Source organism: Prosopis cineraria, unplaced genomic scaffold, assembly GCF_029017545.1.
Source record: "Prosopis cineraria cultivar Desert tree isolate PC_DT_omini unplaced genomic scaffold, ASM2901754v1 PC6, whole genome shotgun sequence".
NCBI classification, from domain to species: domain Eukaryota; kingdom Viridiplantae; phylum Streptophyta; class Magnoliopsida; order Fabales; family Fabaceae; genus Prosopis; species Prosopis cineraria.
The window spans coordinates 14,073,116-14,095,364 of NW_026555337.1; the positions used below are offsets into that span (position 1 = coordinate 14,073,116).

Below are 22,249 nucleotides of genomic sequence, written 5' to 3' on the forward strand. Positions count from 1 at the left end.
ATTTAAAAAGTTTCTTAAGTTAATGAAGAATAAAAGGTCCATATATAACGTGAAAGTATCCATTTGCTAACAACATAATATCCATATATTTACAATACAAGATTTGTTGATATGATAAACATAAATATCCGCATAAGTTAATTGCAAAGTTTGCACAACGTAAACTCCATAAAAAAACAATATAAATTTCATAAACAACATCTACACCAGAACATTTATATCAGTTGCAAAAAAAATGCATCAGAAACAATAAAAAGTCCATAAATAACAACTTGTTTTCATTAAATGAACGTGAACGCGTACATTATGATTAGATAAAACTGATATGGCTTAAACTCTCTCTATATCCTTTTTTAACAAAATAAAACTGATAATGGCAGATCCAGCACTTGATCCATTCTTTCCACACTATGGCAAATCGTTTTAAGAAGTTGGTTGGCATGAGAGGAATGTAATCGGATGAACACCTGATCATCTTCTCCATACCCATCTGGATAAAAGTGAATCGCCCACTCATACCTGTTGAATGAAAAAGCTTCAAATGAGAAAAAGAAGGAAGAAGGAGGAAGAAGAAGAGAGAGAATAAAGAAGCATGATGGGGAGGAAAAATGAATTTGGTTATTGTATCAATGTTGAAAGAGAAAGAGAGAGAAGTACAAGGAAGGAAGAAGAAGCAATTTTTATTTAACAGTTGGTTATAGGAGGATCAAATTAGTCATTTCACCAAAAAATATAATTGTAAATGAAACTTTTATTCAGAATTTATTAAGCCTTATTTATAAAATTTTTACTTTTTAGGGTCCTTAATGCCATTCTTTCCAAAATATTTGAACTCGAGTGTGGGTCCTACCTTGTGAGTTTTCCCATTAAAATAATTGAACCGGCGGCATTTGGAATGACTTCGTTCGTGGCTTTAAGCTGAGGGCGTGTGGCACGCACGGAGACAGAGGTCTGACCTTCCCCCACCAATCAAAGATTATCTTCCATCGTGAAAAATGAACCACCATCTTCTATTTTCCTTCACTCAAGCGTTCTTTTGCAAATTGCTACAACACTTCATTCTCATCCACACAACTCTCTCATCATCGTCATCACACACAAGACCAGCTAGCCATGTCAGGTGTTGTGGCAGCAGCTTCCTCATCCTCATGCTCTGCCACTTTCTCTTCCTCCTCCAGTCGCTCCATCAAAAATTCTCAGCTCCCTCAGTGCTCTAAGCTCAAGTATCTTCTTAATCCTTCTTCTCAATCCCAGGTATTGTTCATCCCCCCCCCCGGGGGGCATTTTCTGGGTACTGTTTTCTTGTCACCCAATATGAATTTATGTTCGTTTTCTCCAGAAAACGTCTTTCCAGGGCCTCTCGCTTCGTGAAGCGAAAAGGTTTGCTTCGGATTCCTTCTTCGTGGTCGAGAACAGCAAGGGTTGCGCCATTGCTAGAAGAGGACTTGAGATTGCAGCTAGAACTGCTGGTGCTGCAAAGACGATTGAGGTCGAGGTCGATAAACCACTTGGTCTCACCTTAGGACAGAAATCCGGTGGCGGTGTCGTCATCACTGTGAGTAGCTTGCTTTCTACTTTTGATGGAAAATTTAGCCAGTTCGGTGATTACTGTTGCATGTCTTCATCAGATTGTTCCAACCCAATTATTTTCTCAAAGGGATTCTTCCCCAATTTATTGTGTGCAGAAACCAGCATTTTCGGAAGCTTGGTGCAGTTGTTTTTTACAGGGCCAAGTGATTTCTGTTGGAACTCTATTACATGTGAAAGGAAAGCTATTTTGTTTAGGGATTTTAATTTGATTAAAAGATTATACATTCATCAATGTCTTCAAGTGGATACATTTATTTTGTGGAGAATGGGAGAAAAGTGAACATAAATTTAGTTTAGATATTTTTTGATTTAGTTTTAAATGTAACTGCTTTTCCTTTAGAATATGCTTGGGGAGGGAAAATACGGATGAGATGAGGACGGCAAAAAGAATTTGTAAGATTCAAAATTTCCTCTCATTTGGCCCCCTTTCATTCTCCTTAGTTTAGGCATGCTCACATTTGACAGGCAAAATGTTAGGGGTGAAAATGAAAAGAGGATTGGAATATAAGTAAAAATGATACATGTGTCCTTAGATTAAAATATAAATAAAAATAAGCAATGATAGATAAAAAATGATAACATATGGTCATGAAAAACGAATGCTTCTTCCTTGTGATACCAATCAGGCCAATATATATTAGTTTTTTCGCTTGTTAATGGAAACTTATGGTCTGTTTTAGGGTGTGGAAGGTGGCGGGAATGCAGCTAGAGCAGGGCTGAAAGCGGGGGACCAAGTCCTGTATACTAGCAGTTTCTTTGGGGATGAACTGTGGCCAGCTGATAAGCTTGGATTTACAAAAACTGCCATTCAAGCAAAGCCTGATTCTGTCTACTTTGTTGTCAGCAGGTTTTATACATTCTACACTTCTTGAGTTTTCAAGCCTTTGTCAATTGCTCAAGTGCATCAATTCTTGAAAGACTGAGTTGCTATTGATTAACATTTTCATAAATGCACATGCAAACAGCTCAAGTTGCCATTAACTCGAGCTGATAAAGATCTTTATTCTAGCTTCTACTTCTCTTGTAAATTGCTGTCTCCTTTAGTTCCCAGTTGGCCAGATGAATCCTGGTTTGCTTTGTGAGAAGTTCTTAAAGTCTGAGTTGCTATTGGTTAACACGTACACAAACAGACATGCGCATGGCTCTAGTTGTCATTAACTCGAGCGGATAAAGATCTTTATTCTAGCTTCTAATTCTATTGTAAATTGACGCCTCCTTTAGTTCCTAGTTGGCCCGATGAATCCTGGTATGCTAAAAAACTGGTCTGCTTCATGAGAAATTCTTAAAAGACTGAGTTGCTATTGATTAACACGTACTCAAATGCACATGCACACAGCTCAAGTTGTCATTAACTCAACTTGTCAGAGGCAGACGTAGGTTGCTTTCAGTGTGGACAAATGCCTCCCCTGAAATTAAAAAAATTACGCGAATATATATTTAGGACTTTGTATCATGCCCCCACTCATCTTCATTTTTTGAACCCAGTGGAATGTGGCCCAAATCCACTAATGCACCCTCTCAATCTTGTATTACTCATCTCTATAATGAAGAGACCATGAAAAAGAAATTTTCTTTTATATTATTTTTTATATTTTTTTTCCAGAATCATTTATATAGTTTTTCATTTTTACTTATTTTTTATATTTGTGAACTCTTTGGCATTTTTATCAATTAGATGTACACTTTGCTTGAAGCATGATTTACCATATTTGGATTCTAAACAATATCATTGGTATGTTTATAAAAGTTATAGAAAATTGTATTATTCATGAGCCATAAATAGTGATAAGGTAAGTAGTTTGTTTAAATACTTATATAATTTTAAATAATTCTGAGCTTTATATTTTTTTGCCAACAGAATTTTGACCTCTATATGTTCAACTCATTGTTTATTAGAAAATCAAGTTGGTATACATGGTAAAGGTCTCATTATTTAAACAAGTGGTTGGAATTTGAATTTCAACTCTTGCATATATAGGAAATCTAGTTCATACAATTCTATTCACTTCTTTCAGTACCTGGAGGCAAATTAAACTTTGCTATCGATGAAGTATATCATTTATGCCTCGCAAAATCTATATATATATATATATATATATCTCTGCCCCCCCAGCCTCGGGTCCTAGGTCAGCCATTGTTCTTGTGAATTGGTATCTCCTTTAATCTTTAATTCCTAGTTGGCCTGATGAATCCTGGTATGCTAAAAAATTGGCTTGCTTCATGAGAATATTTTGTGATGCGTGTAGTGAGTGATCATGCTGATGAAGCATGATTGGGACAAACAGTGAAATCAGTGTTATAGATAGCTTGACAAACGCTGGACTAGTTTAATTAACCAATGGGACAAATAATATACAAAAATCAAAAGCAAAAATAACTAAGCTGTCTGAACAGCATTAAATTTTGGTATGCATTCAGTGACACTTCCTTCGCAAAATTTTTTTGTACAACACTAATCATGTACATCAGTTTCTTATAACAGCATCAAACGCATAGTCTATACATGAGTGCAGGAGAGGTTTCAGATATTCCAGCCTTGATGGCTGTGTGATTTTCATGCGATCTTGATTATTATTTTGTCATTCTTATTGGTGGTCGTGGTGAGTTCTCAAGCTATAATATGTTCATTTTCTTAATGAAGAGGTGCTGATGTAGATGTTAAAAGACTTCAGAAACGCCCTGCTCCTCCTCGCTTTGGAAGAAAATTGACTGATGCTCAAAAGGCAAGTATCGCTATGGTGTTACTTGCTTTCTATTGCTGCTTCATGTTTGTTTATCTTCTTGTTGCCGTATCTTGTACATACAATGGCTAATAAGGTGCCCCACCATGCATGCAGGCTAGAGCTACTCACATTTGCCTTGATTGTGGATACATATACACCCTACAGAAACCTTTCGATGAGCAGGTAAAAGCAGATATGCATATAAGCAGTAGAATACTGTCCAAAAATAATATTTTTAAGAGAAAAAACCTAGCACAAGGAGATGGTTGACTTAATGACTTTTACTTCTCATCATGGTATTCATGTCATCAGTTTGCCCATTAAGTGGCTGCATTTTCATTGTTTGTTAATTGTCGTGTGCTGACAATATTGATCTGCCTGATAGAAACTCCCATCAAGTTGTGTTTAATAGCTCTTATTTCCTTAATGATGCATAACCTTTCTAAATCCCTTAAGTTCATGCGTATGTATATTTGAAGAGAGAGTGATGTAAAAGAATGCAACTGTGTGAAAGTTACTGGAATGAAGAACCCTATCTTAAAAGCTAGCACTTAATACTACTCAATATGCAACTTGATATCCATACTACCAAGTCTCCCTTAGAAACTCACATCCCTTCTTCATAGTCATAATCTCTTTTCTTTGTCTCCTTTCGAATGTATCGCATATTCACATGCATTCACTTTTGTTCGCGTGAGATCTGCATGGATTTATAGCTATTCACAAGATATGAGTTTTAAATGTCCAAATTTTCCTTTTCAACAACATCCATAATATCTAATCTCTTTGTCTTTTGCAGCCTGATACATACGGATGCCCCCAGTGCCAGGCACCGAAGAAGAGGTTTGCTCGGTACGACGTGAACACGGGGAAAGCGATTGGTGGAGTTTTGCCGCCAATTGGAGTCATTATTGGTCTGATTGCTGGTGTAGGTGCAGTAGGAGCTTTGCTTGTTTATGGTCTTCAGTGAAGTTCTCTTCTGTCAATAGCTGCTTTTATTGGCAATCCTCCCAAATCTACTTGTCTCCATCTTTGAGCTTTCATCTCAAAAGCAACTTCCATTTCTGGATGAAGCATGATTCATTATGGTAAATATGTTCTGCAAATTGAGTCACTGAAGTTGTTGGACTGTGCCCAAATGGAAATTCATACAAAAATAGACAACACTAGCTTCTACTTAAGTCTTAGCTTGTGAAAAAAAAAATGTTTTATCAAACGTTATTTTATGTATGGTTTCACAATAGAAACTACCAAAACCACAGTTTTGGTGGGAGTTTTCAACATGAAACCAAATATGCTCTTAGTGGTTAAGAGTTGACATTAGATGGTTACAAATTCCGTGCACTTAATTGGATTCTTTGCTCCAGTAGAATTTTGTAAGTAACCCTTTCTCTACAAAATCAAGACCTCTATTTAAAAAAAGGATTTAGAAAAATCAGGTTCAGAAATTTAAGATAATGTTTAATATGTGGAAAAAAATATTGCCTTTACAACATAAAAAAAAAAATATCGCATAAACATATTAAACTTTTACTAAGATACCTGATCTCAATACATGCTCATCTTCATTTGTTTGGGGGCATAAAGTGAGTAAGTGGAATGATCGTGAAAAGGTCTTCTTTGAGGGGGTTTTTTTTTTTTTTTAAATCTAAACAAAGGATATATGACGTCCTTCTCGAAAGATGTTTCATTCTGTCCTCTTTGATATAAACAAACCTGAATTCATTCATTTATTTCATCTTAATACAGTTTAAGAAAATATATTTAGAGTAAAATATATTGACTTTACTCTATTTTTACTTTAAATACAAATACATCCCTTTTAGTTTTAAAACACATTCTAACCTTTCTTAAAATTAATAGTTACTAAACATAAACTTTCTTTGTACTTTTAACATTTCATTTCCATTAATTTAATTGTCAGTTGATTATCAAGTCACATATATTAAACTGAAATACATTTCTTCAAGTATAAATGTTATCTAAAAATTATTTAAGGTACCATAAAAAATAATGAATATATTTTTCTTAAATTTTTATTCAAATTTTAAATGTTTTTAGTTTTGAAAATTTATTTACTTAGCATTTTTTTAAAAAAAATTAATAAATAAGTTGGTTAAAATAATATTTCAAACATGTGTGTATGAAAAAACTTGAGGAGAATGACAAAAAAGTTTATGATAGGGAATTTATAATAGTTAGGTTTTCAACAAAATTTTCTAAAAAAGAAGTTACGAATATTGATTCAAATAATTACCAAAAAAAAAATCCAAACTAAAAATTGAGAGTTTTATTTAAAATTTAAATGTCTTATAATTAAAAATTCTGAATTTATAATTATAAAAATGAAGATTTACAACCAATTTTCAGAAATTATTTTGAGGATTTAACAATTATAAATTCATTATTTTGGAACTTTAATGTCATTTTTCCAAAAAAAATAATGAAATTGGGTTTTAATATAAGAAGAAATAAATTAGTAAATATAATTTATATTTATTACTATAAATTTTATAATTTTAATACAATACATTAAAAATTTATTTAAATATTGTCATACTTAATTATTTAAAGTTCCTTAAATTGAGGAGGAAAGAGTTGCCAATTAGATTATAAACACAAATTAATAATTTTAATTTTTTTAACACAATTACAAATTAAAAAATAAATATTTTAGAATTATTAAGGGAATATTATTAACTTGTTAAAAATTGAACTAAGGTATATATTTTAAAAATAAGCAAAAGTCTTTGTAATTTTTACAAAATATATGAAAGATTAGTGTATTTTACTCATGTTTAAACTCGAGAATATACTTCCTCTCATTGTAAACTCGCGACGGGGATTTTTCTGCCATCTTCCTTCTCATTTTTAACTCCCTCTTTCTAGCTATTAGATTAATATTTAGGATTCGTTTGTTTTAGTTTATTTTATAAAGAAATTCCTTATTTTTTGAATTTTTTTGTAAGTTTTTATGATATTTGTTTAAATTTTTTAAAAATAATTAAAATATGAAAAGAAGTAGATTCCTGATCATTTTAAAAAGTTATTTAGAGTAGCTTTTGAAAATAATCCAATGTGATAGATCAGTGAGAGTGTTTCAAAGATACAGCATACATGAAGATATCATAAAATTTTGAAATGATATAGTAATAAATCAATTTTATAAAACAAAAATCAAGAAAATTATAACAAAATTTAAAAAGAGCTAACTAATAACTATTTTTTTATTATTGTAACTAAATAGCCTATTTTTTATAAAATCTTTACAAAATAATTTTTTTAATAAAATCTTCAAATTATCTAAAAAAATACTCATTTCCCTTAGGCAATTTTAGATTTTAGATTGTTCTTAGATCAAATTTTAGAAATTTGAATTTAATCATTTATATTTTTTAATTTAACACTTTGACAATAATTCTATAAAAAATTAAATCTAAACTATCTAAATATTGATATCACCGCTGAAAAAAGAGAGAAGGGGAAGATTATGGTAAGGCAATTGGGGAAGATCTTAGTAAATCCGAAATTACTCTGTTTTTACAGCAGACAACAATGATGCTTATATTTATTATCGGACTATTTTTTTTTTTTTGTCTTCTTGATTTTTTTTAAAAGGAAACATGATTCCTATCGTAATAAAGTTTATTGCCCGCTTGGTTGAATCGTCGTCCTCTGTTCATTCTTATAGATAAGACAAAATCAAAGAAAAATTATTTATTCATTTATTTATGTTATTTGTAATTAAAATATAAATATTGTTTATTGGTTAAAAGAGTAAACTAATCTTTAAATTATAGGTTTAAATGTACTTAAAACCTTAGCTTATTTTTATGCAATATTTTTTTAACTTTTTAAAACTGTACAATCTTGCTCTTATTATTAATAAAAATTAACTTTAAATTAAAATTGCAAACAAAGATAAAAAACACTATATAAAAAGGCAAAAAAATTTATTGATCAATTTTTTATAATTTTTAAAATATTTTTTAATTTTTTTCTGATCAACTACTATCAAATTTAACTTTTATATTAAAATTTAATATTAATATTATTTTTATACTAAATTTATTTATTTTAATTTTATAGGATAAAAATATATTTTTTTTATACATGATAAAAATATGTTAAGTATATAAAATTTAGACTTCTAATCAAATCTCATTCATGAACGCCGAAAACGACATGCAGTATTTCGTAACGTTACCTTCGGAATCTGTGATGTGAGCCGCTGAGACCATGGGCTGAATAAATAATACGGGCTTTGACGGCTTGACCGCTTCGTTTATGCAAACTCCAGCGGCAACTCGGTTATCCTTTTTCGAGAAGACAACACAGGACTCCGTTCACACTTCACATTTCGCAGCTTGTACGCCTCCATCGACTTTACCCTTCCATCCTCTTCTTCATCATCATCATCACCAGTTCACCCACGCAACTTTGGAAGACACTTTGACTGACACACAGAGAGTGAGAGAGATATGGAGAGGAAGGTGCTGGTGGTTTGTGGGGTTGTGGGTTTCTTGGGGATATTATCGGCTGCGACAGGGTTTGCTGCAGAGGGAACTCGGATTAAGGTGACTTTTGTGTTGTGATTTAAGGGTTTGATTCGAACTGTTGGTTGTTCTTTTTCCTTTTCTTGTTTTGTGGTTGTGTTTTATTCATCAGTTCGATGGCTGCTGGAACGGTTGAAGAAAACATAAAGTACAAATTTCGGACTATTGAGGAGTTAATTTGATCACCTCTTTGTAGTGTTGGATCCGGTGTTCATGGGATGGAAAGCGGGGATGGGGATCGTACTGACCTCTGGACTGTGGAGAAAACTATTTTTTCTAATTCAAAAGCGATAATTGTAATCAGAACGTTAAAGAACTGCCTAAGTTAGGTCTAACAGTACATGGGGGATGAGTACGGCATTGAAACCCTTGTCGCCTTCCGTATATTTTGCTATTAGTGGGGATGGCAATGTTGTAGCAAGGTAGATTTTAGTTTGAAAGCCAACTATTTAATTTTAGAATGAATCTTACCACTGAAATTTTGTAAATTTATATTGCATGTGGATATGAGACAGGAACCCTAATCTCACCTCGAAATTGAACTATAGAAGTTAGGTTTTCTTTTATCTCCAAACACGCAGGAAACTTCATCAAATATTGATTTATCTGATACAAACAGGGAGGGACGAGTCGGAACTTTGCAAGTTTTTCCTAAATTGCTATCCTTAAATATAAATTTAATGCTTGTCTGTTCCCCTTTATTGTGTTATCTTCCTGTTTTAGTACGCTCTCCTTTTCTGTCCTGAAATGTGAAAATAAGCCTAGGTAATTTTTTTTAATACATAAAATTTTAGGTGAGTTAGGTCTGGAGGGTTTACCAGGACTAAGGCATGCCTCTAGACCCAAAAAGTGTTTATAAAGGTACTTAAATCACTTATCAACAAGGTTTTCACATCGGCAACAGGATTTGAGCCTACAACCTTGTGGGTCATGGACCAACTCTTTATCAATTGAACCAACCTTTGTTGGTAATAAGTCTAGGTAATTGATGTGAACTTTGATGGTAGGATTTTTGCCGAATGTGATCCTGGTCGGACTAGTAATATGATTTACTTTGTATCAGGAAGGCTATTGATGTTGCACTTGCTAACCCTGGCATTGTTTGTATGCTTTGCTATTTCTACATCATCCACAAAAACCACTGAAATACTGTGCTGTATCTTGACAGAGTTCTCAAGTTACAACTGATCCTCCTGATCAATGTGTGTATCCTCGAAGTCCGGCACTACCTCTTGGTTTAACTGCAGCTCTGGCTCTAATGATTGCTCAAATCGTCATAAATGTTTCAACTGGGTGTATTTGTTGTAGAAGAAGCCCTCGAATCCCTGATTCCAGTTGGAGGCTGGCACTGGTTTGCTTTGTATTATCTTGGTAATTTTCACTTAGTAGTTCCCTTCCTCTTATTCCTCGTGAACTCTGTTAATGTTGCCAATTACTTAGTTATGAAGTAGAATTATGAATTTCATTCATCTAAAGAGAATTTGGCTTTGAAGTTTGAACAGGCCTACATTGGTGGGCAGCATATATGAATGAGAATAATTCATTCATTTGGATACAATATGAAATTGAATGTGTCCAAAGTGAAGAATTTGGCTGAGTTCAATGTTTCTCTCCATCCGATATATTGTTTTATCGAGTGATGCAATAAATAGAGACTCGAAGGCAACAAGCTTGCCTCGTTAACTTTAGAATCTAGGGTAAATCTCTCTGATTCATTGAATCAAAAAACTAATCAAAATATTTAATAGAATTATTATTAATTAAAAAATATAACTAACCTAGAAATAAATACTAAAGTCACAGGACCCTATATGCTGTGCTGCAAGGAATAATGATAATAAAAAAAAGAATTAAAAAATACACTAAATAGAGAGTGTCGATCATTGCTCTTCAACACTCCCCCTCAAGCTGGGCTGTAGATATCTATCATGCCAAGCTTGCCACATAATGATACAAACTGTTCTGTTGCTATTGACTTGGTTAGGATATTAGCTATCTGAGACTTTGAGGAAGCATACTGCACTTCCACAACTCCCATTTCAATATTTCCTTCAATGAAATGCTTGTCTATCCTCACATGCATGGTCCTATAATGGTTAATAGGATTCTTGACTATTTTAATTGTGAATGAGATTGACTCTGTATCTCTTTCAGACGGGGAAGAAGTATGTAGTTAACCGATTAGCTTTAGGATTAGGGTAAATGGGATTCTTGACTATTTAAATTGTTGATACGATGTTGCAAAATAATTTCATAGGACCATGAATGCTGGTCCTGAGTTCCTCCAACAATCTAAGTATCCACATGCCTTCATAAATTCCTAAGGCAAGTGCTTGAAGTTATGAATCTGCACTGCTGCTGTGTGATACCGCTGATTGTTTTTGGCTCCTCCATGTTATGAGGTTACCCCACATGAAAGTAACGTAACCTATTGTTGATATGTTGTCCTCAGTTGTTCCGGCCAAATGAGCATCTGTAGGCACTTCAACTCCCTTATGGGGTGCCCTCTTTAAAGTAGAGCTCCTTTCCAGGAGCCAAGTTTAAATATATGAGAACTTCATAAGCAGCCTCTAAGTGATCTTCCTTTGGTTTATGCATGTAATGTCAAGCCTAGTGCGAGTGAGGTGCATCAATTTCCCAATTAAACTCTGGTACCTTTCTATATTAACTAGAGGACTCTTCTTTAATTTTGGAGCAAATCCAGGGTATACTTTGTGAGATACTTATTCCTCTCTTTGTTCTTGCTACTTCCATTCTTAGAAAGTACCTTAGACTTCCTAGATCCTTGACTTCGAATTCTGAGGCTAACAGTTTCTCCAGTGTGTGGATTTCATCTTTGTTATCTCCTGTTATCACTTTGTCATCTACATACACGCTTAACATTTGTTTATAGAATGTTTCATGAATAGTGTTTCATTTGCTTGACATTGAACAAAGCCATGTTTTCATATCACATTAGTGAATTTTTCAAATCAAGTGTGTGGGGACTGCTTCAAACCATACAATGTTTCTTTAGCTAGCATGCCTTATTGAGATTTCTATCAGATTCAAAACCTGGAGGTATATCCATGTAAACTTCCTCCTCCAAGATGCCATTCAAGAAGCCATTTTTTCCATCCATTTGGAATAAAGGCCCCACCTAAATTGGAGGCAAGTGAGAGAATTAGCATGATGTTTTTGAATTTTGCAACTGGAGCAAATGTTTCTTGGTAATCAATACGTGGAGTCAAATTGTATCCTTTGGCTACAAGCCTTGCTTTATAGCGATTAATGCTCATCTGGGTTGTATTTCTTTGTAAGTGCCCACCTGCTTCCCACAGTGGACTTACCCTTGGGAAATTCTGTGAGTTCCCAGGTTCCATTCTTTGTCAATACCTTCATCTCTTCGTTAATTGCAGCTTTCCCAAGTTCGGTCTTTTAGTGCCTCATAGACATCCTTTGGAATCTTTTATGCTGAAGCGCTATGTACAAATGATTTCAGCAGTAGATAATTTTTCGTAGCCAACAAAATTCCCAATTGAGTGTCTGGTACATGATCTTATCCTCTTTCTGAGTGCTATAGGCCATGTCAGATCATCTCTTGTAGGATTTGAAGCTGAGGTTGATAATTGACACTGTTCTGGAGGTCATGCTGGATGGGTTTCAGTGCTGAGATTTTGCTGTTTAGATTGTTGCATTGCTGTTTGAGCTCCTTGCTGGACTGTAGCAGGGTTAATCTCATTTAGTATTGGGCTGTGGGCTAAGTATTTCAGGATGTGGACTAGGTGTTTCTGCAGAATTATCGTCTGGATCAGAATGTTTAGGGATGAATTCAGAATCTTGTGGTGCTTGTTCAAGATTTTGTGCCTTTTTGAATATAAGGAAAATTATATTAAAAAGAAAATGAAAACACAGTTAGTAAATTTAAAATTAAAAACCTGGTGTGGGGACAGGGTATTGGAAGAAGGGGAGAGGGAATTAGAAGCTAAACAAGAAATAGAAGGGATTTTGTGCTTGTGCTGCATTGGTTGGACGCCAAAACAGGGAGTGTCTTGGTGCTCCCTCTGAATGGGTGTTTTGGGGAAATGTGTAGTTTCACAGAAGGTTACATCAACGGCAGTGTAGAATTTCTTTGAGGTTGGATGATAGCATTGATATCCCTTTTGAGTGTGACTGACCTATAAATATATTTGAGAGCCCTGGGATTGAGTTTTCCCTTTCTCTGAATTTAGAGCATGGAAGTCGTGATATTGGACCGTGGCTCTAATACCATGAAGAATTTGGCCGAGTTCAATGTTTCTCTCAGTCTGATAGATGGTTTTATTGAGTGACGCAATAAAGAGACTTGGAGACAACAAGCCTGCCTCGCTAACTCTGGAATCTAGGGTAAATTTCACTTATTTACTGAATTGAAAAAATAATAAATCGGAATATTTAATAGAAAATATGACTAATTGAAAAATATGACTAACCCTAGAAATAAATACTAAAGTCTCAGGACCCTATATGCTGTGCTGCAAGGAAGAATAATTATAATAAAAAAAATTTAAAAATACACTCAAACAGAGAGTGTGTCAATCATCACTCCTTTACATGAAAAGCAGAGAAATATAAGTTTTGTCAGTGAATGACGATGATTAACTTGTATACAAAGACTAGAAACTACATTAAATAGGGGTGAAGGAGTGCTGGTCAGAAGATCCAGAAAAGGGGAAAACAGGAACACAAATACATTCAGGGCCTACATATCTGGAGCATTAAATACCCAACAGCTAGGAATTAAATGAGATGACTACTGCTAAAATATAGGAACTTAATGGTAGCCAAGTCTTGTTTATTCTTTATCGAGAAGGGGATCACATGACATTTCCAGCTCTGGTGTGATGCCCTTCATCTGGGAATATTTCCAGATCTGGTCGAGTTTTAATCCTTTATTTTCAACACAATATATTCAAAGTAGATGCTGGACCATATGACATAGGCTTCTTGCAAGGAATATGCCAATTTCTTGTCATTATAGTTTAATTGTCTTCAGGATTAGATAATTGTTTGAGTAACAAAAGTAATCTGCCAAGAAATAGAAACACGAGCAGCTGGAGATGGCATCCTTCAATGCCAAGGTTGGGTTTTAGAGGAATCTGAGCTTGAGATATTTTCTTTGAAGATGTAAAATGAAGGATGCAACCTCTAGGAAATGGTAGAAAGATAGTCATTTTCATTTTCTAAGTGAAATGAGCAAAGGAAAAGACAATATTAGTCATATCTCCTCATATAATTCAATTTTAGAAATTCTCAACATTCAGCAAAGATAGTTATAGTTTAGTATCTTCAGAATAGACTCATGTTGAAACTTTGCAAATTTGATCAATGTCTCAAAACTCTGATCACTGTATCAATAAAGGGGTTGATTTATGATTATTTGTTTGAGTAAATCAATTCTCCTTCCCTCAAGAGACACCTAAATTTTATCTTTCTTCCCTATATTTTGAGAAATCACACGTCTCTTTACCAAAACCAAAAGATATGCTCCACTTAACTCCATTGTCCATGCAACGTGAAAAAACTAAAATAGTACCTTTTTTGACCAAAATATCCTTATATTCCTAATGATATTATACATCAAGTATGAAATGTTCAACTTTTTGTCCATTTGTGTGGGTTTTACATTTACACTATGTTTGGTTGGAGGAGAGGAGGACAGAGAGGGGAAATTTTTTCCCCTCCACTATAGTATTGTCAAACAAGGGCCCTCCCCTCCCCTCGTCCCATCCAAACAACAACAGATGGTTAGGGCAAGAATGCATTGGGTCAAATTATTATTAAATATTTTAAAGCTGCATATGGATTCCCTTCATGGGGATTTTTTGTGTGTGGCTAAAATACAGTTTTAAATTATTTACATAAAAGTTCAGAATTTTATGTCATTTAGCTATAGATCAGATTTTGAGTATTGGGATTGCATTTTGATAGAGCTCATGATTTTACTAAGACCTATAAGAGGAAATCAAGGAAGGCAAGAGGTTAAAAGATAACATTATTGTTGGTTCAGATGTTTGCCCTTCGGATCCTGGTTATGAGGGGAAAAAAGAAAGTAATTGATGGCCTAGTGATGTGCTAGAGTCCTAGTGATGGTTAAGGGTCTTCTAGGGGTAAAGGCTGTGCTAGAGTCACTTTTTAGGTCTTTAAATCTTCCTCCTTGCCTAGAGAGAGGGGGGATTATTTTGAATATTGAGAGTGGTAAGGAGAGCTCTGGCCTCTCGAATGCCAGGTTGGGGGTGGAGGAAATCATCTTTCTTCATCATTTTATCTCCTGCTTAGTGTATGTTTGTAAGTGAGTGACTTATATTTTGTGATTGTTGTTTGGTGGAGTGTATTCTGTGCTGTTTCTGTTTCAGTACGTTGTAATTTTCAGTTCCTTATTTCGCTGTAATCCAACTTTGCTATTCGGTAATAGTAATTTTCAGTCCCCATTTGTGGTGTAGTTTCTGGTTTATGCTTGTTTAAAGCTTATTAGAATAGAGGGTTCCATCACATTTTCAGATTCACCAGTGAGAAAAATTACTAGATTTTAGCTTTTTGTAGTGTAATACAATAGAAAAATTGCCATGGAAAGAGAGAAGATCTGAAGTTTTCTGACATGAGAACCAAGTGGTTTGAGGAAGTCTGGGCAGCTTTGGTGCATAGAAATTGGTTTTTTGGGTTCTCATTTGGTCAAACCTTGAGTGCTAATCTACTTGATTTTGAAGACTTAGTTTTCTTGCATGTTAGAGAATGAAACCAATGAAGGTGGAAGTGGTCATATCTTTCTTTCAGTGGGACTATGTTAGCAACCTGCTACCCTAACCTGATAAAATGCTCTCGATACTTATCCAGAAAACAGCAATCTACTGCACAACCATATGGCAGGCAGTAACAAGGCAAAGAGAAATTGAAAAAGTATTATGGACTAGAATATAGGAAACCTGAATAGAGCTTTGAGGGGGACTAGATGCTCCCAGACAACCCATATTCTTTGTTTTCCTTACCCCATCCACATTCCTTTATTCTTCCTTACATCTTGCTATCCAACTCCATCTAGAGGCTCTCGATCTCAACCCCATGTTCTATTATTTCCATGCCAGAAAGAATGCGGTTAGTGCCAACCTTGCCCTTCCTCTTGTAAACCAGAACAATTGATCTTCTATCTGACTACAATCATGTTTGGGAAAAAGACTTATAAAAGTGACCTTAAAATTGCGTTGATGTGCTCCAGGAAGATTCAGATGAACAATCTTTAAACACATAATAATTAAATATAATGAACTTGTAGTTGAATGATAAATTTGCATGTTACAAACAGGATACTAGGTTGATTTGCCTTGCTCTAAAAGAGGAAACAGAGAGGGATGACAAGTGAAGGGGTTTCCACCAATTTTCAGAAACTAAAATAAGAAATTCTGGAGGATATGGATTTAGCCCCCCATTTTTTAAAATTTTTACCAAGTTTCCAAATCACACATCCAAACCTCAGAGGCTGATGAAACTCAATCCATACAAGCAGCAGAAAAATACAGCAGGGGACAAAAGGTAGTGACGAAGCGAGGAGGTGATACTGACTAGGTCTGTTCTGGCTGTAGTGTTTGCGTGCTTTAGCGGTTCCTATTAGAGCTGTATTTGGAATCTTGAACTGCCAGCTAAGTAAAGAGAAACAGCAAACTTTAACAAATAATTAGTGATTTCATCAGAAAAACATGATATGCACTTAATTCAACCACAATATGACCCATTCCAGCCTGCCAGTTCACAGATCAAAACATCTTCTAAACTTTGAGGGGTTTGGATGTCATATAAAGGACCTTTCCAGCGCAAAAGTGTAATCTATTCAGAGGAGGCTGTGAGTAGTTTTCTTATAACGTGTTACAATAACCACCAAACTAATCAATGCATTTGTTTTATCGTCTATCTTCTCAACACTTGTATGCACATCGAATTCTGTAAACCTGAAAAAAATCATTTCTGTATGAGGCTAAGGCTTTGTGAATGGAATCTTCTTGCTTGGTTTCTTGAACTGTGGTTACATGAAATTCATGTATGCCAATGAGAATAGTTGTGCATGTTTTGTTTATATCTTGGAAATTTACCATGTTCTACTTTTAAGGCTTTGTTTGGAATGAGGGAAAGAGAAAAGATGGGGGGAGAGAAAAACTTGTCTTCTATATTCTTGTTATCACTATTTTACATTATTTATCGTTTTATTGTAAGATAGAGAGGAATATGACTGTCATTTCACATCCCATCTATTACTTTTTTCCCCTCACCTTTCTATTTTATCTCATTCCTATCAACCATATCAAGGGTGGTCTAAGGATTGTTTTTTACGTGGCATGAATCATTAGCCTTGTTTATGAGACTAGGTTCTCAACTTATTCGCTTAGCTTATTGGTCAGCTTGTCACCGTTGTGGTTTTATGTGAAACAGGTTCACGTTTGTCATTGGGTTTCTCCTGCTACTAACCGGTGCTGCTCTTAATGATCAACATGGTGATGAGAGCATGTACTTTGGCAATTACTACTGCTATGTGGTGAAACCTGGAGTCTTTGCAGGAGGGGCACTTCTATCCCTTGCAAGTGCAGCATTTGGAATTGTCTACTACATTACCCTCAGCACAGAAAAGAACGCCGGCAATGGAACGTCGATAGCGAATCAAGGAGGAATAGCCATGGGACAACCACAGTTCCCACCAACCCAAAATAGTCAAGAACCAGTGTTTGTACATGAAGACACATACATTAGAAGACAGTTCACTTGATCAGAAAATATCTCTGGACCAAGGGCAATGTGTATGAGTTGATGACATTTTGCAGAGCAGTTTCCATGGATAAACTTGTGAAAAGTGAAGGTGGTTGCAAGCTGCTTTGGTTTGGTCAGTGTTTGGTTTAGTTGCAGGTAGGATTTGTATATGGATGCATACATGAAAACAGACAGCATAGTTAGGGGATTATATGTTTTTGTTTTTGCAATTTGATGGTCCAGAGAAGATGAAAGATGATCTTCATGCATTAATGCCAGGAAATATCAGTAGAATTTATTCAAATTATCAGGTTGTTCGGTTTCAATACTTGGTTCATTCGTTTTCATCAACTCATTGTTATTGGGATGGAAGCGAGATTTTTTTATTTTTTTATTTTAATGAGAAGTGCTTGTGCAATTAGAAATAAAAATTTATACTGTTGTAAGTTCAAAAATTTTAATTACTAATCAAATTGTTGTGTTTTAAATGTAATTCTTAAACTGCAATTGAAATTTTCGTTTTAAATTGATGATATTTTCAAATTTTTTTAAAAAATGTCAAAAAGATTTATTTAATACTTAATTGTCATTTTCACAATTTTATAAAAAATAAATAAATTAAGGGAGAATGACATAAAGATTTATTTAAATTAGATAAATGATATATTGTTATCATAAAATGGTATAATTTTTTTGAAATTCTTTGAAATCCTTCTGTCATTAAGGAATTAAAGGATTAAAGGATATGACATTTTTATTCAGACATGCATCAAAATTGAAAATTCACAAGTTTTTGTTCACAATTTTAGTTTCAATATTAAAAAGTTTTGTTTCTAAATTCACAACAATTTATTAGTCATTCGCAAGTCTTGGTGTGTAAGTTCAAACAAGCATTAGAGTTAAAAATTTATTCACAACTTTAATTCTCAAGTTAACAACTTTTGTCTTTAAATACGCAATAATTTATTAACCATTTACAAGTCTTGTTGTACATCTAGACAAGCATCAAACTTAAAAATTTACAAGTCTCCATTTATAACTTTGGTTCTTAAGTTAACAAGTTTTGTCCTTAAATTCATAATAATTTATTAATCATTCGCAAGTCCTGATTTATAAGTTTTGGTGTGTAAGTCCAGATATGTATCAGAGTTGAAAATTCATAAGTCTCCACTCACAACTTTGATTCTAATATTAACAAGTTTTATCCTAAAATTCGTAATTATGTAACAAGAAATTGTAATTTATCAATACCTTTTGAGTAAGTATTAGTACCCACATTTTTCAGCTTTAAGCATGGAGAGAAAATGAAAACCTTAATTATTTACACACAATAACCCGCATCAACTTCAACTATCACATATGAAAAGAGAAAATTTCAAGGAGGAGAGGAAATTTACCCATGTACAACAAACGTAACTGAGGAAAAATGTTTGTCTATATATACCCACGCACAGTAGCCAAACAAAATAAATAACTCATGTACAGAAACTTGAAAAAAAAAAAGGAACACAAGAATGAGAAGAAGACAGACCAGAAGCATACCATGAATCAAGTTGTGAATGGAGAACCTGAGAACCCGAGATGAATTAGAAAAATTCACAAGTTTTTTCAGTGAGGATTGAGATTTTTATTTATTTGGTCATTTCATTTGATTCCCTAATGATAAAAAGATCCCAAGGAAATTTAGGAAAATTGTACTATTTCATGGGACTAATCTGTTATTTACCTAATTTAAATAGATTTTTCTATCATTTTTCCATAAATCAATTGCCTTGACATTAAATTATAACCCTTTTGTAAAATAAATTATACTCATCTAGTCCTATTTACATGTCATTTTCAAAATGTTTCACTGAAATCAAAGAAAGCTTTTTTTTTTTTTGGTTTACAATTGAGATCAAGAGCTAAAAAAAACTTACAAGAAAGGAACTCAAGAATGAGCCTCCTTATCATCAGCCACCACCTTCAAACAAAAAGGTGGAGGTTGATCAAAATATTGAAACATACCTACTCTATCAAAAGCAAACTTAACCAAAAAATGAGTACAATAATTGGCTTCTCTAAATATGAAGTTTACTGAAATATTCCATTCTTTATAAAGAAGGGATTGGGCTTGATTGGTAATATCCATAAACAGGTGACAATCTTGGTTGAATCTGAGGAGAAGGTTCATTGCATCTACACAATCAGCAAACACTTTGACCTTCTACAGCCCCATGTCCTAACATAATTGAAGACTATATATAATTCTCAATAACTCAGTCACAACAATAGGGTAGTAACCAACATAGACATTAAAACCACCCACCTAATTAGCATTCCAATCTCGGATTATATCACCACATTTGCCTAAACCATCTTTCACAAAACCATCTATATCTAGTCTCACATAGCCCAACTCAAGCCCCATCCATTGATCATTTGTGAAACTTGCCTGCTTTTTAAATGTAAATGTTTGCTTAACAAGTTGCAAGTCATGCTTCACTTTATGAAGCATTGCGGTCCCATTCCTTAAACTTTCCACATCCTCACTAAAAAAAGCTTTTTTACATTCATCACACCATATGTCTCAAATACATATTCAAAAAGAATATCTCAGGGTACCTATTTTGTGCAACAAAATCAAAGAAAACTTTAAACATCATTAATTATATCTTAAAATTTAATAAGTTTTCAATACTACCCCTAAAAAGGACAAAAAATAATTATCTTTAATAATTTTTTTTAGCATTTAATATGAGCAAAAAATATAAAGATAAACCTAGAAAATTATGAAATGCCCTATAAATGGGATTACAATTAATTTTTTTGTCCGCTAAATAGAACCAAAGGAATTACATGGCTGGGATTTGTATCATTTTTACACCCTTTCTTTATACATCTCTTGATATTCAATCACATCTATCCATTTAATTATTTTTTATTTAATGGTGATATTACTAATTATGACATTAAAATAAGTAGATTATTTAATATTATCATTTAAATACTTTTGAAAATATGTTTGCAATGCTTATTTATGATAATCATTAAATCAATAGTATATTTATTTTAATATCGTAATTGAAAATCTAAAACCATTAAACCAAATGAATAATTAAATGAATAGATGGGATCAGGCATGAAAGGACGTATTGAGACACCATGGTAAAAAATATATGTCATCAATTTATAGATAAATTAACTAACTTATTAGGGTGAAATTTAAGTAAAAATATCTTATATTTTTTAATTGCAAGAGTGTACATACATACATACATATATATATATATATATATGTATATATATATATGTATATTATTTTTATTGTAGGTTATTATTATTTTGTTAAATTATTTATATTTCATTTAATTTGCATTATTATCTATAATTTTTTTACCATCATCTATAATTTATTTTTATCTTTGTTTTTTTATGTCAAATAATTAACATACATTTTTAAATATACTAATTTAATTCTAACTAATTCAATCTTGGTTCAATCACAGTCCAACCATTGATCTATGAACCAAAGCTTCAATCGGTTTGATGGCTTAAAACCTTGATTAAAATTATTACATATATTTTTTTATCAAAAATAGTTATTGAATGTAGTATCATAAATAAAAAGATAAGATATGAATGAAGAAACTTTTATACATTTGTTTTTTTTGTCAAAATAAATATTGTTATTACTTATTACAATTGAAAATAATAAGAAATATCAACATAATATATAAAACTAAAGTAAAAGATGCACTATTTTTCATTATTTATTTTAAATTATGTTCTTTTTTTTTAAAATAAAACCATGCATTAATTCATTTCATATTTGTTATTATTACTAACTACTCCACAATTCATATTCGAATCAGTCAAATCAAGCCATTGCATCTAATCCTGGGTTCGAATATATATCCTCCTTGTTGTAGGAGGAGCCTTGGTATCATTGTAACACATAGGTCACTAACAATATTGATCATTGTGTGAATTATATCTATGTGTATTATTATTATTATTATTATTATGTTTTCAAAATATACAGTCGTGTTAATTTTTTTATTATTTTTAGCTAAATATTTATGGATGGTTTGTAGGAAGACAAGTCAATTAATAGTCTGATTTCCTCTCCAATTTATAATTACAGGTTTTAAGCAATTGAATATTGTGATTTTTATCTTGGTTTTCATTATTTTTTAAATTTTGCTCAATATTAATTAATGCATCCGTGTGGTTTGGAAAAAAAAAAGAAGAAGAAGCATATATGTGTCTCTTCACATGCTTCTGTGCATTGCAAAAGTCTAGTTCATAATGAGTTAAGATTTCTTTGAAGGCAAGTAAATTATTTTCTGTAATATCATAAAAAATAAAAAGAAAAAATGTGAATGAAAAAAAATTATTTCTTTAACAGAAGAAGATGATTTGATTTAATATAATATATTGATATATTGATTTTTCCTGAATATTAATATATCAAAATATTATTTTTAAAATTGTTGCCTAAAATTTTCATAAAAAATAATTGCTGCATGTTTTTCAAAATAAATGTTGTTATTAGTTATTACAGTTATACATAATAATAAATATCAAAATAATACATAAATTTTAACTAATATATAAAATTTCAATAAGAAAATTTATTTTTAATTTTCC

At 32.8% G+C, this 22,249-nt stretch overlaps 2 protein-coding genes across 4 annotated transcripts; both read left to right on the plus strand.

Moving 5' to 3' along the window:
* Nucleotides 1-1,037: 1,037 nt before the first annotated feature.
* LOC129312977 (uncharacterized) lies at nucleotides 1,038-5,494 on the plus strand. Of its 2 annotated transcripts, XM_054955783.1 has the most exons (7): nucleotides 1,038-1,254; nucleotides 1,340-1,555; nucleotides 1,686-1,733; nucleotides 2,271-2,437; nucleotides 4,232-4,313; nucleotides 4,428-4,496; nucleotides 5,113-5,494. In XM_054955783.1, the coding sequence occupies exons 1-7, from the start codon at nucleotides 1,114-1,116 to the stop codon at nucleotides 5,281-5,283; spliced, it is 894 nt and encodes a 297-aa protein (XP_054811758.1). In that variant the 5' UTR covers nucleotides 1,038-1,113; the 3' UTR covers nucleotides 5,284-5,494. The 2 variants fall into 2 exon arrangements, with proteins under 2 accessions (XP_054811758.1, XP_054811759.1); XM_054955784.1 differs by lacking the exon at nucleotides 1,686-1,733 and having other exon boundaries at nucleotides 1,041-1,254.
* A 3,093-nt stretch (nucleotides 5,495-8,587) lies between these two features.
* On the plus strand, nucleotides 8,588-17,924 carry LOC129314330 (protein VASCULATURE COMPLEXITY AND CONNECTIVITY). Of its 2 annotated transcripts, none has more exons than XM_054957743.1 (3): nucleotides 8,588-8,890; nucleotides 10,038-10,240; nucleotides 17,306-17,924. In XM_054957743.1, exons 1-3 carry the CDS (start codon nucleotides 8,795-8,797, stop codon nucleotides 17,634-17,636), a joined length of 630 nt encoding a protein of 209 aa, XP_054813718.1. In that variant the 5' UTR covers nucleotides 8,588-8,794; the 3' UTR covers nucleotides 17,637-17,924. The 2 variants fall into 2 exon arrangements, with proteins under 2 accessions (XP_054813718.1, XP_054813719.1); XM_054957744.1 differs by lacking the exon at nucleotides 8,588-8,890 and adding an exon at nucleotides 9,010-9,291.
* The last annotated feature ends 4,325 nt before the right edge of the window (nucleotides 17,925-22,249 follow it).

Coding starts and splice junctions, on each gene's coding strand:
- LOC129312977 (XM_054955783.1), top strand. CDS start 1,114: ATGTCAGGTGTTGTGGCAGCAGCTTCCTCATCCTCATGCTCTGCCACT. Junction 1,556..1,685: donor GTGGCGGTGTCGTCATCACT/GTGAGTAGCTTG, acceptor TATTGTGTGCAG/AAACCAGCATTTTCGGAAGC. Junction 4,314..4,427: donor AATTGACTGATGCTCAAAAG/GCAAGTATCGCT, acceptor CCATGCATGCAG/GCTAGAGCTACTCACATTTG.
- LOC129314330 (XM_054957743.1), top strand. CDS start 8,795: ATGGAGAGGAAGGTGCTGGTGGTTTGTGGGGTTGTGGGTTTCTTGGGG. Junction 8,891..10,037: donor CAGAGGGAACTCGGATTAAG/GTGACTTTTGTG, acceptor GTATCTTGACAG/AGTTCTCAAGTTACAACTGA. Junction 10,241..17,305: donor GTTTGCTTTGTATTATCTTG/GTAATTTTCACT, acceptor TATGTGAAACAG/GTTCACGTTTGTCATTGGGT.